Below are 17,942 nucleotides of genomic sequence, written 5' to 3' on the forward strand. Positions count from 1 at the left end.
TGGGTGGGCAGAGAAAGAGTTAAGTTATTGTAGTGCATTTGCAGTAAGAATTTAGACTTAGTAACTCTTCTAGCTTAGCAATATATTAGGTGCCCTCGAATGTACAGACTTAGGGTTATATATTATTGATAGATATTGGTATCGATCCACTGCTAGACATTGACTGAGTGGACATCCCAAACACCCTTATGTTACAGATTGGGGCTTCTACGTGCTATATTTATCTATGAGTACAACCTATATTCGAGTTCCGTTAACCTTCTAACTTTCAGCTAAGATACCTAAATTTATACGATATTTCACTATTCTCATGCACTATTATTAATATTTAGTTTTTATTTGATTGCTAAACTGTGGTACAAATAGGCATTTATCAGCCAGTTTGGACTCATCCAAACTAGACATTTAGTCAATATCCTCCTTTCTCTTCCCCATGTGTTTTTTTGCCTCATAAGATACATTTACTTTTCTTATGGTTGTTACAGACAGTTACATCTCTCCAGTTAGTTACTTGTTTCCCGTTATGGACTTTGCTGAAATGTATCTATTTCTATGATCTTCAGCTAAAGAAAATCTAACGGCTTATCTATTTATTTCTAGAATTTACCGTTGGTCATTTTGCCCTTCTATTTTACACTAACAAGAGTTTCCTTAGTAAATGTACTTAGAATATAGAGCAAAATCCTCTGTACTTATTTCACCCTCTCTTGTATTCCCGTGTTTTTAGGTTCTTTACCTTTTTTTTTTTTTTTTTAAACAATGCCTATTAAATGTTATATTTTATGTGTCAACCTTACTGTATTAGTGATTTCATTAGGATAGATTGTGTTCTTTTGTTTTCTTGTTGACATTTTCCATAAGAGTTATCCCCTCTAATCTGTCCTAGACATTTCCTAAGCATACATTTTAGTAGCTTCCGTCAGCTTTCCTTTTTTTTTTTTTTTTTTTTTTTTTGCAAGCTTTCAAAATGATTTAACATTTTTGGATACATTTTTTAAATGATTTTCTTAACCTAGTAAAATATCAAAATATATAACATAAGTAAAAAAAGTATATATATTTCAATATATCAAAATATCACAACATTTTAACATTTGCATACTATCAAATCAGTTTAAAAGTGTATGCAAAAATATTAAATCATTTGGATATTAAATTAAGTCCTTTGCTTGTAATATAAGTTATTACAATATTTCACAGGTAGTTGGAAAAGTGGGCACTTAGAGTAGGCCCAGTGTACAGTAGATACACATATTTAAGTGATGATCCCATTGTACAGCGCCACGGAATCTGATGGCGCTATATAAATAATAAAATAATAATGTTCACAAAAGCTATTACAGAAAATAATTTCACACTATTCCAGAACAAATAAGATGAAGAAATTTTGACGTTATAAGAATTACCAATCCAAATATCCCGGTAATGCAAAAGGACTGCAAAAAGAAATGATTGCTACAAAATTATACAGTAATGTCAAGGCTTTCTTCAGCCTCGGCCCATGATAGTCTCCATACATTTGCCATAAATCATTGCATGGGTGTAGTATATCTCATAGAAAAGACACTGACTGATACATTTTGATTCATTTTAAGTCTTTAGTGGATCATTCACTATTACTTTCTATTTAATTTTTAAACCTTGACAAACCAGCAAAAACTACTATTCCCTGGAACACTTTTGATATATTAACTTTAAGAATCTAATGTGCGTTATTGCATTGGGAATGAAAATAATTATTTCATAGACCGTGACAATAGAAAGAACGTAATAGCATTCCCTTCCTGCACCTTGCTTTGCCTCTTGCGACTGACATCCAAATAAAACAACTAAGCCCTCATTGAAAACCATTCTAATAAAGTTATTTTCTACCCTATCCTTACCTTTTGTGTCACTTTACCCCACTCCATGTAGCATGCAAGCTCCTTTGAGCAGTTTCCTCAGCTCCCTCTATTTCCTTTATATATATATAGCTTACAAAGGTGCAAAAACAAACCAATCTATTATAATAAAACACAAGGTAAGAATTTAAAGTTTATCCTCCCAGAAAACTATCCTTTGCTTTGCAATTGCCTTTTACAACTGTGTTATTGGACACTGTGGATTAGGAAAGAGTGTCAGAAAGGAAGTTGTTTATAGACATCATTTGGTTTACCAATTTGGCTGTTTTAAAGTATCACAGCTCACTGTTTAGTAAATAGCAACGAGAAGCATTTATTCTTCATGCAAATTTGACATCGATCTAGAACATGCTTACATTCAACGTTACCACGTGTATATTGGCTTTCAGTCATGGTCGCATAAATAAGAGATGCCAACCCAGCTGTTTACAAGCACAAATAAAAGGGCAGAAGACCAAGAACAGTAGATAAAGACAGTGTAACAAGACTGGTTAATTAAGTCTAAGGTTTTGTGAGTGAGGCTGATTAATGGTGAATGAAGTTGACCTTTATCCGATGAGCCTTATTTCATATACAATGATCAAAACGCTACTTTATTTATAATGAACCCAGTTACATTAATTTGAACTATCATGTACAAAACATGTGTGGATTGTGAGATCAACTTTTGAAAGCATTACAACTTTATTTTATACATTGTGCCAAGGAAAGTGCCACTAAATGTTCTAGGTAAAATATTTCTATCAAATATGATTAATGTACAAATTTAGGTTGACTAACCACTGGCCATTTCAGAATTACCCAAGGGAGTTTACGGAGTTTGACAAAAGGTAATTCAGCAGATAAAATCCGTACTGTGCTGCTGGGACATGCATCAAGAAAGCTTCAGGTCTTGCTCGAGGATTTGCAGTATTTCAACAAAAATAAACCATAGCAAAACCATAGAGATGAGTTACTGCAAGGGCAGTTCTCCGTGAAACGGGAAATGGGTAATTAAAACTATTTTTTGGTGCTAAACCATCGTAAAAAGAAATTGAAAATAGCATGGTTGTTTATTTAAGGAGAAGGAAATCATAGGCAATCAGAACACAAAGATTTAGAAATCCTCTGGATTTACTTCTTTAACCCCTTAGTGACCAGGCCATTTTTCAATTTTATTACCGTTAAGGACCAGGGCTCTTTTTACATTTCTGCAGTGGTTGTGTTTAGATGTAATTTGCCTCTTACACATTTACTGTACCCATACATATTATATACCATTTTTCTCGCTATTAAATGTTCATTCTAAAGATACCATTATTTTCATCATATCATATAATTTACTAGAATAAAAAAAGTAAAATATGATAATAATAAAAAAAAAAAAAACACATCTGGCCATCATGCACCCATGTCCCAGTTGGAACATGTCTGAAGCCGGTCAATGTAATTCACCTCCGTCAAACTGTATGTTTTTGAAAAGTACACACCCTAGGGCATTTCACATGGTGGCATTTCAACACTTTACATGCACTAATTCTACCACCAGTCTCTGTCAAACGTTTTTGTGGTGTTATTTTTCACTCACACATTCTACTTTGGGCATAGATTCTAAGCTCCTGTTAGGTGTTACTGCCAAAGGACAACCCAATATGTACTCGGCATCATCTCCCGAGTACAGCGATAACACCCATGCATACGTTTGTCGGGTTCACTGGGGGGTGCAAAGCAAAATGTCTGATATGCGTTTTTCAAATTTTACATATCTTGTTTGCCTATCTTCCTTTTGGGGGCCTTATCAGATATCCCAATGTATTTTCTTGCCATGAGCGTGCATATATTTGAAAAGTTGACACCCCACAGTAGTTGAAAAACGTGTGTGGAGGTAACTGTTCAATCCTCAATTTTACACACGCACACCAGTTTTTGACTGTGATTTAGGAGAGCCCGTTGTTGGTTATTGCAAGAAAAACCCCCGGGTTGTTTTCTGCAAGGCCTCCTTAGGACACCCATGCCCCCCATGCATAGGTTTGCCAGGATTTTGGGAAGGTACGGTTACAATTGTATGACTTACAATTTGAGCTGAAATTTAGAGTATTTCTTTTGATAGGCCTATCTTTAGCTTGGGGCCTATCACATACCCCAGTTTTATATATCGCCACAAAAGGGTACATACTTGAAACGTAGACAACCCGAGGTATTGCATGTGGAGTGCTTTGATGCAACTTTTTTTTAGCCAGACAAAAAATAAAAAAAGTTGAAGAACGTGTGTGGAGGTAACTGTTCAATCCTCAATTTTACACACGCACACCGCTTTTTGACTGTGATTTAGGAGAGCCCGTTGTTGGTTATTGCAAGAAAACACCCCGGGTTGTTTTCTGCGAGGCCTCCTAAGGACACCCATGCCCCCCATGCACGGGGTAAATGTAACAAACACCCCCCCCCCCAAAAAAAAAAATACACCAAAAAAAAAACTGAACGGCAAATGTTAAAAAATAAATTAAAAATGGACCAGCGTGTGGTATCGTTTGAAGCAGTCGCCAATGCAGAGTCCAGGCTGTCCAGGGCAATCAGGACAGTAATATACACTATCTTTTCTCTGCCCCCTCTTAGAACAGACCCTGCATCTTTTTGGGGGATTCTGCTTTGCCGCAGTAGGGGGAATTTTAAAAATAAAATGTGTAGCCTCAACTCTGCTCTCTCCCATCACTGCCCGGGGAGCAGGTGCATCACGGTACAAAATCCCCGAAATGATCTGGAGCTGAAACTGTAAAAATCTCAGTTGCATCCCGGGGTTTGCTTTTTTGAACAACAAGAAAGCGTTGTGGGTTGCAATCTGCATTAGGTAGATTGCAACCTTTTTGTACCAGGCCCTTGTCTTTTGTATAATTAGGTAGGGCTGCAGCAGCTGATCTGCCAGATCAACCCCACCCATTTGACGGTTATAGGCCTTGATGCACACTGGCTTCCTCGTTCTCTCAGCTCTGACACGTACAGGGACCTCCACAGTCCCCTCAGTGTGGATGGTGGTAAGAAGGTACACATCCTTCTTGTCTCTGTACTTAACTGCCAACAGCTCCTCTTGGCGCAGAGCTGAGGTCTCCCCCCTTCGTAGCCGGGTGCGTGCAAGTTGTCCTGGGAAACCTGTGCTTTTCTTTTTAATTGTGCCGCAAGCTACTGTATCAAAACAGTACAGTAGCTTGAACAAAGGGACACTTGTATAAAAATTGTCAGTATACAAGTGGTACCCTTTGTTCATCAGGGGGAATATCAGGTCCCAGACAATCTTGACACTGGTTCCCATATTTTCTGGGCAACCTGGAGGGTCAAGGTGGCTATCCTTTCCCTCGTACACCCGGAAGGCCTAAGTATACCCAGTCTCGCTATCACAGAGCTTATACATCTTTACACCATACCTAGAGCGCTTGGAAGGAACATACTGCTTGAATCCCAGCCTTCCCTTATACTTCATCAGGGATTCATCCATGCATATATTCCTTCCAGGTGTATAAGACTCTGCAAACCTGGCAGCAAAGTGGGTAATCAGGGGGCGGATTTTATACAACCTGTCAAACTGGGGATGCTCCCTAGGGGGACACAGGCTGTTGTCGCTGAAGTGCATGAAATGCAGAATCATTTCATACCTCTTCCTCGACATACATTGGGAGTAAATGGGGGTAGAGCAGATGGGGCTACTGCTCCAGTAGGAGTGGATGGAGGGCTTCTTTATGATGCCCATCAGCATAGTCAATGCCCAGAATCTTTTACATTCTGGCACATCGATGGGGGCCCATTGCTGCTTTGTTTTAAAAAGAGTCCGGATTCGTAGCTCGGAATTGATGGGCATATAAATTAGTTTGGGCGACAATGTTCCCCAATACATCATCACCCAGAAACACCTCCATAAACTGCTGAGGGCTAAATCCTGTGACATCCAAATTAATGCCAGGATTTGCAGTAAAGGATGGGATGTCTGGCCTCTGGCGATGAGGCACTACCCACTCCTCAGCAGTTCTGCCAGCTGGAGCAGCACGTCTCCTTCTGGCAGGGGGACTAGCAGGCACAGATACAACATCACCAGATACATCACTAGCAGTAGACACTGTATCTAGTGATGATGTATCTGAGCACCTGGCAGGGTCAAAATCAGGGTCAGAGTCTGACATAGACGCGTCAGACTCTAGCGCAAGGGTGGCATATGACTGCTCAGCTCTGAAAAGAGCCTTTGGGACTCAAGATTTTACAAATCCCTACCTATAAATACCTAAATCTCTCTAGCTAAACCACAGATCTCTCTCACTAAAACACAAGTGAAGAGAGGGAGGCAGATCCACACTAATCAGAGAAATGGGGAACACACTTGGGATGAAATCGCTAATGGGGCAAGCTGTGATTGGATGACCCCAGCCTGCCCCTTATGATGCGGCATGCTAGGGACGCCCCCAGAAGACCCATGATTCACTGCCTTTAGACAAAGGGGGGTGGGGAGTTAATATTGATCATTTTATTTATTTTATATATTTTTTTTATATATATTATTATATATGCACTGAGTGCCAGGACCCCTCAAGGCACTCATCACATGCAGAGCATCACTGCTATACTATCAGAGCTTCCAGAGCTCAAAATAGGTGCAGACGTACCAGGTACGTCCAAGGTCATTATGGTTTCTGCCAGACGTACCTGATACGTCCCATGGTCGGGAAAGGGTTAAAAATTGCTAAGGGCAACTCACATACCATGTAACAGGACAGAAACATAAGGTGTGTCAAAAAAAAACAGAATTATCAGGTATTCTGGAAAATGCAATAACAGTTTTAATAAGTCATTAATTCCGATGAATGCAGCAAGCATTAAAAAAAAACTATTCTGTCTACAAATCATTTACTAGATGATTTTATTATATAAAGAGAGGGAAATAAATTATCGGAAGAGCCCCTTAGAACACGAGGAAAGTAATACTGCAGAAAAAGCTGCAGAAAAAGAAAATAATTAAACTAGATAAAAATTTAATATTATGCATTATTATTATTACTGGTATTTATATAGCGCCAGCATATTCCGTAGCGCTCTACAATGTTAGTGTTATCAAAGGGGGGAGTTTTAACAATAAATGAGACAATTACAAAAACTTACAGGAACAATAGGTTGAAGAGGACCCTGCGCAAACGAGCTTACAGTCTGTTGCAGGTGGGGCGTTAAACACAACAGGAGAGGAAGAAGCAATCATGTACTGCTGTGTGTACATGATAAATATATCATACACAAAAGAAAATCTAAACGTAAATGAGGTAGAGGCCCTACCAAGAAATGTGATATTTAATATTTAAAGTATGTTCACAAACAGTGCGTTAAGCTGGCCAATTGGCCTAGTGTATTGTTCCTTATATTTTCACCTAAGAACTATCTAAGTTTAATAACAGCCTTCACGTCATTATATAAAAATTGTGCATTGTATTCCCATGTCATGCCTTACTATTTTGATGCTTATTACTATGCAGCGGGTACATGCTGTTGGGGCATGGCTAACGCATTTGTAACTCCTTTTTTCTCTCCTTATGCACTCAAAAATAAAGAATTTAAAAAAAAAAGTATGTTCACAGTAAGTGTCTAATTAAATTACTATGTTTTTTGGGTGGTCTATGTTTTAACTAGGGAGTGTGAAAATGCAACTCTCCAGAGCCTAGCTTTCTAATTTATATCTATTTGTTTCAAATAATACTACAAACTTCTAAATAAACCATTGTAGTTTTTGTCTGACAAGGAGAGGAGAGGAATTATTTTGTTTCCAGTTTAGCTCATCTCATGTGGAAACGTTTTGTGCAGATGTAAAGCCAGAGACTAATGTCATTAAAAAAAAAACCTCTTCTGGTGCTGTGCGGTAATATACAGGTGGGAATCATGCTATCCCTCTGCACAGGTGCTAAGTGTTTTCAACTAGCCTTCATATCTGGGGTAATACTTCACATATACTCATGAATATCTATAAAGGAATTTAATAAGCTTCGATTTTAGTTCAGTAGAGTCTCTGTATAGACTGGCTTTGGACCAATAGACTAAAATTGTAAAGAACAAATATAAATAATTAATGTAACCCCTCCCCCACCACCCCCACCCCCCCCCCTCATAGTTTAGACTTTTAAAAATCTTAGACCAAACTCAAATTCTACGTTAATTACTATGTAGGGCAAATTAATTGCAATTAAAGCTGCCATATTAATTTTATTTAGCTTATGTTCTTTTAAAACGGCTTTTCCTTGGCTAAATCAACTGAGTGACCATGACATCTGCAGTGCCCTTTCTATGGCTAGAGGACTTGTGCCTCCAAAATAGCATTTAGATTTATTGTGATAAGGTGGCAGTCATGGTAAATGCAGAATGGCGTGTCATATTAGGCATGTGCCTTATTTAAAACAAAGAATTAGCAATTTGTGACAGGCATTTCGAGAGGAATTCAAAACTGCTTAGTGGCTTGTCATTTGGGATGATACTGGATAGAGATAATTCTGAATGACTGTAAATTCATCTTGAATTCTTGACCTGCTCGATGCAGCCAAACTGTTTTTATGTTAAATTTACCCTAAAACAATTCACAGCCATCTCGTCAGTTTATCCAGGTTTATCCAGGTGTATTTATTTTGCCATGGTATCAAATTCTCTTATCGTCTACATTGAATGTTAAAACGACTGTTCTGTACTCGCGAATGAAAATCCTATTGAAAATTTAGAATCCTAATGAAAATTTAGAATGATACATATGGCGGGTACAAAATATATTTTTTCGATTTAGCTGATTATCATAAGGTGATCTGAAAATAGACATCTTGGTGAAAATTGAATCCTAGAGATAATCTGTCCTATAGCATACCGTCTATTTAAAGATGGATTCAAATCTAAATAAGCTGCTGGGTACATATTAGACCAGGGTTTGAACAAGAATATAGACTCTTTAGAAATCATTCAAGCTGGAATCATTTCTAAAATTAGAATTGACCCATCACCTTTAACACTCCAGATGTTGTATACTACATTTCCCATGATGCTTAGCTAGAACAGTGTCTAGATCATGATCAAGAACTTTTGGAGTTACCAAAGGCCAGCAGAACATTACAAGAAACATAATCCATGAACATTATCATGGCAACGTCTGGCAATAACTGCCTTTAGGTAGTTTTCACATAAATATTAATAACACAAACATTTGTGCACATGGAACAGTATTAAATAATATAATATCTGCACGGAGGCAATGGATGATGAATGTTTCCATTTTCGCTAGTTCAGAATCCATCCATTTCAGATTTCAGACCAATGAAGAAAGAATCAAATTCATCATAAACCGCCTCAATAAGTATTATATTATTTAATACCACTACTTTATCATTTGGTTCACTTTTATGTATTATCTTTCCAGCACCTAGTTTTGTTATATAATTTATTTAGTTGACCATGGCCATAAGTAATCTAATGTTGCTTTCATAGACCTAGATTCCTACTGCTGTGCGTATTGTTTTGATCCTATCTTTAAACAAATATTCTCAAAGATGGACTATGATACGAAAGGACCCTAGGCACTTTACTAGTATGTGACACTGCCCCACCTCTCAATCCCCCCTCTGTCCCCCTTCAAACTTCACATAGGAACAGTGAATGGGGCCAAATAAATAAATGTATCTTTCCAGGGTCCCTGTCTAACTTCTGGGCCCTAAGAAATTGTCTCGAGTCACCTTATGAGTATTCTATACCATTTATATTATTGAGCTGTTGGACTACTACTTGAACAGTTTAATGGCTAAAATAAGGCAACGCATTGATCACTTCACATTTTACGAACTAATATGCAAGTAGTCCTAAAATTATTCTAAGGGGAAATTTGGGTAGTCATCACAATGTTTTTCAGTCACAGCTCATCTAATTACTGTTAGGGTGTCTCACCATCTCAGCTTCTATCAAGGTAAATACAAAATGAAATGCCAACAGTGCCAAATTTCTAATCTGGAATAAAATTCACTGACAAACCAAGTTTGGTGAGTTTCCTTCATAGCATTTAACACTTTAAATGTTGGAACTTTGAAAACAAAGGCAATGCAGAATATCTGTGAGCTGTTGGCAGATTAACATATATTATAACTCTTACCCAGATCTTACACACAGTCTCATAGTTTTAACTTCAATCTCTGTCTCCATAGACAGCTTTATATACTCTGAAAATTATGCAGCATTGGCAACTAGAATGTTGAATAGTTGCTAAATTCAACAAATGTCAAATGAATATTAAATTGCTCATTCATCAGGGTACTTGGTAACCTTGTAGCTATTAGGCATTCACACCGTCAATTACTTTTTCAGTACCTACACTTCCTGTCAGCCTTACTATGAGTCCAGAATACCAAGACCTGATTTCATAAAATGGTGATGTACATACCCACATGAAATGCCTACGTGACTGGGGCCAATAATAAACTAGAGGCACTGTGTGAGCGTGTGTTCCAAATATTAGAGGCTGTCACTTTCTCCCAGCTTATATAGAGAGCACCCCGCTGGTGGGTCAGGGAGGCAGGTGCACAGAAAAAAGGGGGGGGGCAGAAAAGTGAGCTCCTGCAGACCCCACACTCACTCCTATTAACTTCAGCCAGCAGCAGCAGGATCCCAGGCAAACTACCCTCCTGCACACAAAAGGACTGTACTGTACTGTAAATATAAAAATGATGACATGCATGTGTCAGAATGTGTATGTATATATCAGTTTGTGTATCTGGGTGTCAAGATGTGTTTATGTATCAGTGTGTGTATCTGTGTAAAAGTGTGTGTGCATGTGTCAGTGTGTGTATGCACCAGTATGTCTCTATGTGTATCTGTGTGCCAGGGTGTGTGCATGTGTCAGGGTGTGTCGTTGTCAAGGTATTTACATTTGTGTATCTACCTGTTCATGTGTATGCATGTATATGTGGCTGTATATGTGTGTATGTGCATGCATCCAAACAAACACCAACATGCAAACACATTCCTGCAATCAAGCATCCAAACACCAACATGTACACACACTCCTGCAATCAAACACAAATATTACATGCAAACACACCCCTGCATTCAAACACAAACATTACATACAAACACACACCTGCATTCAAACACAAATATTATGAACAAACACACTCCTGTTAAAATTAAAATGAATTACAAACACTCCTTCATTCAAACACCAATGCTACACACAAAATCACACCTGCATTTAGAAGCTAACACTACATACAAACACACCCCTGTATTCAATCACTAAACACAATATAAACACACCACTGCATTCCAATGGCAACAGTACATACAGGGCCGGCCTTAGGGGTGTGCGAGCTGTGCGGCCACACAGGGCGCCATGCCAGTAGAGGGCGCCATGCAGCCGAAACGGCTCACACACTCTCCTAGTGACAGCTGTGAGGGAGTGCTCAAAGCTCTCCCCTAATGCTGGTCACACAGCACAGCACAACCAGCATTATAGGAGTGCTCTGAGCACCCCTAAAACGGCACCCGGGTGGAGAATTTTATTATCCTCCACTCGGGTCCATCAGAGACAGGCAGGGGAGAAGCTACACACGCTGACCCCTCTGCCTGGTGAGTGAGAGGGGAAACAGGAAGGAGTTCCTGCTCCCTCACTTAGCATCACTCTGCCCCTGCTACCCACTGTGCCCCTGCTCCCCCAACCTACCTACCTACTGTGCCCCTGCTCCCCCCCACCCACTGTGCATCTGCTCCCTCTTCCACACACTGTGCCCCTGCTCCCCCACCTATCCACTGCTCCCCCTACCTACCCACTGTGCCCCTGGTCCCCCCCTACCTACTCACTGTGCCCCTGCTCCTCCCCACCTATTCACTTTGCCCCTGCTCCCCCCAACTATTCACTTTGCCCCTGCTCCTACCCCCTGCTCCCCACCTACCCACTGTGCCCCCTGCTCTCCCACCTATCCACTGTGCCCCTGCTCCCCCAATTACCACTACACTGCCCCTGCTCCCCACCCACCTCCACTGTGCCCCTGCCCTGCTCCCCCCTCCAGTCCATAATGTAAAGAGGTAACAGTCGGTCTGTAACTGTATGTGTGTGTTCCTCTCTGTAAGTGTGTGTGACTGCTTGCAAATGTGTGTGACTGCCTGCACCTGTGTATGTGACTGCTTGTAACTGGGGTGTGGCTGTCTGTAACTGTGTTTTTGACTATATACCTGTAACTGTGTGTGACTATTTGCCTGGGACTGTGTTCAGCACAAATATCACACACATTTATCCCACACAGTCAATGCAACCATTACAGGTATTACACATGTCTATCACACACAGACACCACGCACACTACATCATATTATTATGCACTTGGTGGAGGCGCTGACCAGATTCTCAGCACATTGGATCACCAGAGATCAGCATGCCCCCCTCCTTGCAAGGTAACAACAGGGAAAGGGGAATACATTTTTGTTTCTAAATAATTATTAATTTTATAAATCTTATATACAAACACTACAAATATTGACACACACTATCAGGGCCATCTGTAATATTGATTGGGCCCTGGGCAAGCATTTGACAGGGCCCCCTGAACCCCACTCCAGACCCCCTCTCCCTGACATGCAATCACGCTCTCCACTTCCCAACGCAGTAGCGGAGCCATTTTCTCTTGATTGCACACACACATACAAATTTTCTGACACACACAGAGACATACTGACACACAGACATAGTGAAACACAGACACCCTGACAGACATAATGATACACACACACACAGACAGACATACTAAAACACACACAGACGCACTGACATACTGATAAACACACAGACATACTGCCACACTGTCAGACATACTGACACGCACAGACATACTCACACACATACTAAGACACACACAGACATACTGACACACACAAATACATACTGACACACATGCAACATTTACCTTTTTAACCCCTTAAGGACACATGACATGTCATGATTCCCTTTGATTCCAGAAGTTTGGTCCTTAAGGGGTTAAAGCCACCCTCCAGCCCTACCTTATGGGTTCAGGAGGGAGGCTACCCCAGGGCCCAGTGGCAGGCTGAGGTAGTAGGAAGTGTGACGCTCTTACAGCCCCCTCCTGACTGCCTCCTTCTCCTTCCTCCCGCGCGCCTTCACTCTATCTGGGAGGAAGTGACTCACGGCAGTCACTTCCTCCCGGCCTGCTGCCGTAAAACAAGGGGGCCCAGTCGCGCATTTAAGGGGCCACAATGCCTGACCGGGCCCTCCTAGCGTCTGGGCTCCCAGTGCAGTTGGGCCCATGGGGCAAATAACAAAATGTTTTGCGGACAGCGGGGCCATGGGGTAGCTGCTTTGGGCCCCTCAGGAGTAACTGGGCCCGGGGCAGCTGCCCCGTTTGCCCCGCTTTAAAGACGGCCCTGCACACTATACATGGATGAAGGGGAATGACTGGTGGCGGGAGAGGGAGAAGGGGGTGGGGGGGCACTGTGATGATTTTTCGCACAGGGCTCCTAAAGGCCTAAGGCCGGCCCTGCCTACATGTACACATTTACTCTATACAAAAATATGCTTACATTCAAATGCACAAACACTTCTCACAAATACAACCCTGCAATGGTAGATCCCCAGGGCCCCCCTTACATCAGTTCTGCAATTCGGTCTATCTGTGTGTGTGGAGTACTAGACTGTTTTCATCCAGTAGAGGAGGTAGAGAGAGATTTGGGTGGATTCTATCTTTCAATTCTAATACATAAACTGCTATTTCAAGCAGAGGGTAGGAGAAGGGGAGGTTTTTAAAGCATTAATCAATTCCCTGCAGTTGTTAGAAGCTATTTTTCTGCTCTTGTCAGCCCACCATGAAACAAAAATAGACTTTAAACTTTGAATGTGGCCTTTGTTTAATAAAAAAAGAGGAATTATGTGGATTTTTCCCTTTTCATTCTTGCTTGTAAGGTTACGCCTGACAACCTTTATATAGAGCACTGGTAGGGATAAATTATGTTTCTTCACTAATGTAAGTACAGAACCTGGGAGAATGTCCATTGTGAGATCTGTGTTGTGTTAAATGACACAATTCAATTTATGCTTTGTAAGTAATAAGTAAATTTTGTTAATCCTACTTAGGTTCATTAATTAGTTCATTTATTTCTACTTTTAACCCCTTAAGGACCAAACTTCTGGAATAAAAGGGAATCATGACGTGTCACACACGTCATGTGTCCTTAAGGGGTTAAAGTGACTCACACATGCCATTGTGATGAGGGTCAAATTAATTGCAAGTCTTATAAAGCTCCATATAGCTTATATCGCTATTACATGGGATTGTGTGTCCTAAAATCCTAAAATGTAATGTTTCCTAAAATTGTAATGTGACGATCTCAGCTATTGAATTATTCCTCTTTTTCTTGGCTTTTGCAGGCATGTTTTTTTATCTGATAATATAATTTGTCACATTTTAGAAGAGAAAGGTGTAACAATTAAGCCAGTGACTATGTATAATGTAACACATTTCCTACCTTCACATATGGCGATATTCCAAAGGAGTGGCTCTCTGCCATCTGGTGCAGGTGCAGCTCCGACCTGGTTACAGTTAAGAGACATTAAAATTACACTGAGCATGGAATAAAAACAAATTGAGCTCATGTATCAAGCTCTATAACGGAACATTTTATTTTCTCTCAAGGTACTCCTACAAATGTGAAAAATACAAAAGAACACCTGCTTCACTAAACAGAAAAATAAACCAATGTTAAGGGACCCATTACAATCTCTAAACGTGGCAAGGTAGAACAGCAAACCTTAGGCCCCACTAATCTATCAATATTCGCAGTTATAGAGGGCATTTGTTGATTCTAGTAAAGTGAAAACTGCTGGGCTCATAAAAGTTAAGCAGGCTGCCATTTAATTACTAAAGAGCCTGGTGACATATGTAAACATATAGTGTTCATATGATAAATTGGTATCTCTTTCATATAATAAATTGGTAGCTCAGACTCTCTTAACCATGATCCCTTTCTGCCATAATGATATTATTATAATGCTGCATCGGAATATATACTGCTGCATCGGAATATATTGAAAGAATGTTATAACACCACAAATGTAGTTTACCATTAATTTTGTAAACATACAAACTAAAGAGAAAGCCGTGTTAAAGGAAGTGGATTCCAGAGATAATATAAATGGAAAAAATGAGGATTTCACTAAAGATGTTCAGAATCTTGAGAGGAGTGCAGGAGATAAGTTTGGGTGTATTAATAAATAGGAGGGAGCAGAATTGAGGGTCAGACATTTACATTGTATTTTTGACTGGCTGGTGAGCAAGTAGGGGTCTTTGCAGACTATATAAGTACACAAAGAACGATATGCAAAGATAATGAGCCAAGCAGCATCATGTTGTATATATTGTTGTATCGTTGTTGTGTATACATATATACATTGTTGTATATATTGGAGTTGTGTCACACTTTTTATGGTAGGTTCGTAAGCGATCAGCTGAGTCAATGAGCTTAGATCAGGAGTGCTAACAAAAGCTCTTTGCAGAAGCTTCAGGCTCCCAATGGAGGAGGTGAATAGTCCTTACAGACCCCATGTAAGTTGTTAAACCATTAATAAATGGCAAGAGATGGGGGTCCATAATCACGCACTATAACCACTACAATGTGCTGTAGTAGTTATGGTTTTGGAGTGTTAGTACCATGGGTAAAAGTGGCGGGGAAGTATAACAGTCTGGAAATTAAATGAGGTTTCAATAAAGACAGTGGGCATACAGTGGTATTATATGTGTCAACAGAGAGTGAAAGTAGTTTCTGATGTTGACCATTTTATCAGGTAACACAGGACTTGACAATTATCGTAAACCCCACTTTCTCTCATGTTCCACATGTGTTTTGTCAGCTATCATACTAGTGTCTCATGTTCTAAAACCTTTGCACTCCACCACCAGGGCTGCATTAACAGTACATACTGTCCCAACGTGGCTGTACAATGTCACAAGAAAGGACAAGGACCCTCTTTTTCACTTATTTACTATGCATAGGCCTGCTTTTGATTACCATTAGACTTTGCATTGACACATAACATTAATCAGGCTATTCCCAGGCTGCAAAAAATCCCATTGCCTAAATCATGTATCAGACTCTAAAGAGGCAATGTCAATACAATATGGGGCCGATAGCTGATGGCTAGAAGCTTTCTAAAAACAGAAATCTGTTGGGTTTTGTCTCTGCCAAGTGAAAAGCCACAGTTTTTATCTAGTGCAATTTAAAAGGAATAGCAGTTAATGCATAGCTTATTACCAAGTAAATGTTATAACTACAGCAACTACATGCAAATAATATCGAAAAATGACTGATAGACTAATGTACACAGAACACGCTGAGTTTATGTTTGCCTAAAAAAAATCGGCTGAAGGCTCACTTATTGTTTCAATGCTAATCTGTTAAAAGGTTATATGGTTAAAATACTATGGGTGGAAAGTTCTATAAAATATATATAATACATAAATTATATATAATATCAAGCAGAAGTAGATAGCATGATGTGCTATTGTATAAGACAGGTTTTTTGCTCCCCCTACTGATATGTTAATATAACCAAAATACATAACAATTCTAAAGAGTTATATCAGATCATCCTAAAATCATTGATAATTTTAACAAATAAATGCACGGTGCTCCCCTAATGCAATTCTTTTAATTCTTCTGTTTTGTTTATTTTTGACAGAGGTAACTATTGCTGGGACCAAGACATTCAGTGAACGAGTGAGTGCAACCATGGACTATTCGCCCTGTGTTCTAACTGCTTTCTAAGCTGAATGTATGCCTCTTTGATGTACTGCACCATCCAGTTTCCCAGTCAGACTCTTACAAAACAAAAAGTTAACCCAATCCCTTAATGGGACTAAACAGTCAATATTATGGCCAACACTACATCTGAAGAGGCTCAGGGCAGTACCTTGATGATAAAAATTACTATATGTTTGCACAGTTCCAATCTCAATCTAATGTAGCTGGGAGAGCTGTCCCAACCCCCTGCTGAGGTTCCCAATGTGTGCTGATGTCTGGTGCAATTGGTAATAGCTCTGAAATCATTACATTTTCTCATTGCAACTGCTTTCCTCTGGGCCTTATCTGTTCTTATGAAGCTTTGGTTGCAATATAAATACATCCTGCCAAATATTTCTAATTATGTACTGTGCTTGTATGTCCAGGAACCCCCGTCTTCTGCCGTGACCACCTCTTTTCACTGTGTTTTTAGAATGATTGTATTGCTATACGTGCTAGTCTGCCCCAAGGGCAGTCTAACAGTGAGGTCAAGGAAACAGAGCCATTGTAATTGGTTCAACAGCCATTTCAGGCAGACGATAGATATGTATGTTGCTAGGTTATTTGTAGATGATGGTTTGCATAATGAAGATAGACACTGCATACTTCATAATAATAATAATATATTTATAAGTGTCCAGCTCTCTTAATAGTTAAGTATATATGGATAATTAAGTATATAAGGATTTATATATAAATCAAACTATTCTTATGTTCATGTTAACAGGTCTTTATAGGAGTCATCCCGTAGCTCACCAATGAGAGCATCTGCTGACATGCATGCAAGCTCCTGCCTTTTGGAGATGTATTAATAAACAATTGCAAAACCGAGGCAAATCGAGTTGCCTGTGGTTACAGCTTGACTATTTTTATCCAGAATATTGCAATTCAAATTTTCATTTTGTGTTTAGCAAATTAATAGAAATAACATGACAAGTACAGTTCATCATCTGGTATGAGAGTGTAAAAGAGGGCTTCTGGGTTAAATGTCTTTAAGAGCATATCAAGTGTAGAAAAATGTATGACATTAGGCATAGCATAACATTTAAATGATTTTATAGTTTTATACAAAAGTTTTCCTTAACAGCATAAGTATAAACTTTATAGTTTTAATTAAAAAAAATAAAACATTTAATCATAAGTATAACATGCCCTACAGACAAACGGAGGAGTGTGACTAGCAAGGCTGGTAAGTGGGTTTGTAGACTGCTACATTGTGTTATTGCTAAAAATGGCAAC

General features: G+C 39.5%; 1 protein-coding gene across 3 annotated transcripts in view; it reads right to left on the reverse strand.

Annotated features, from left to right (window-relative positions):
• The window catches only part of MYO18B (myosin XVIIIB), a 560,248-nt gene that overhangs the window by 462,696 nt on the left and 79,610 nt on the right, over nt 1–17,942 (reverse strand). For all 3 annotated transcript variants that reach the window (XM_063454642.1, XM_063454641.1, XM_063454640.1), the window contains exon 12: nt 14,394–14,457. In XM_063454642.1, the coding sequence (XP_063310712.1) occupies nt 14,394–14,457 (64 nt within the window). The remainder of the gene's footprint in view (nt 1–14,393; nt 14,458–17,942) is intronic.

Source organism: Pelobates fuscus, chromosome 5 (genome assembly GCF_036172605.1).
Source record: "Pelobates fuscus isolate aPelFus1 chromosome 5, aPelFus1.pri, whole genome shotgun sequence".
In the NCBI taxonomy this organism is placed as follows: Eukaryota; Metazoa; Chordata; class Amphibia; order Anura; family Pelobatidae; genus Pelobates; species Pelobates fuscus.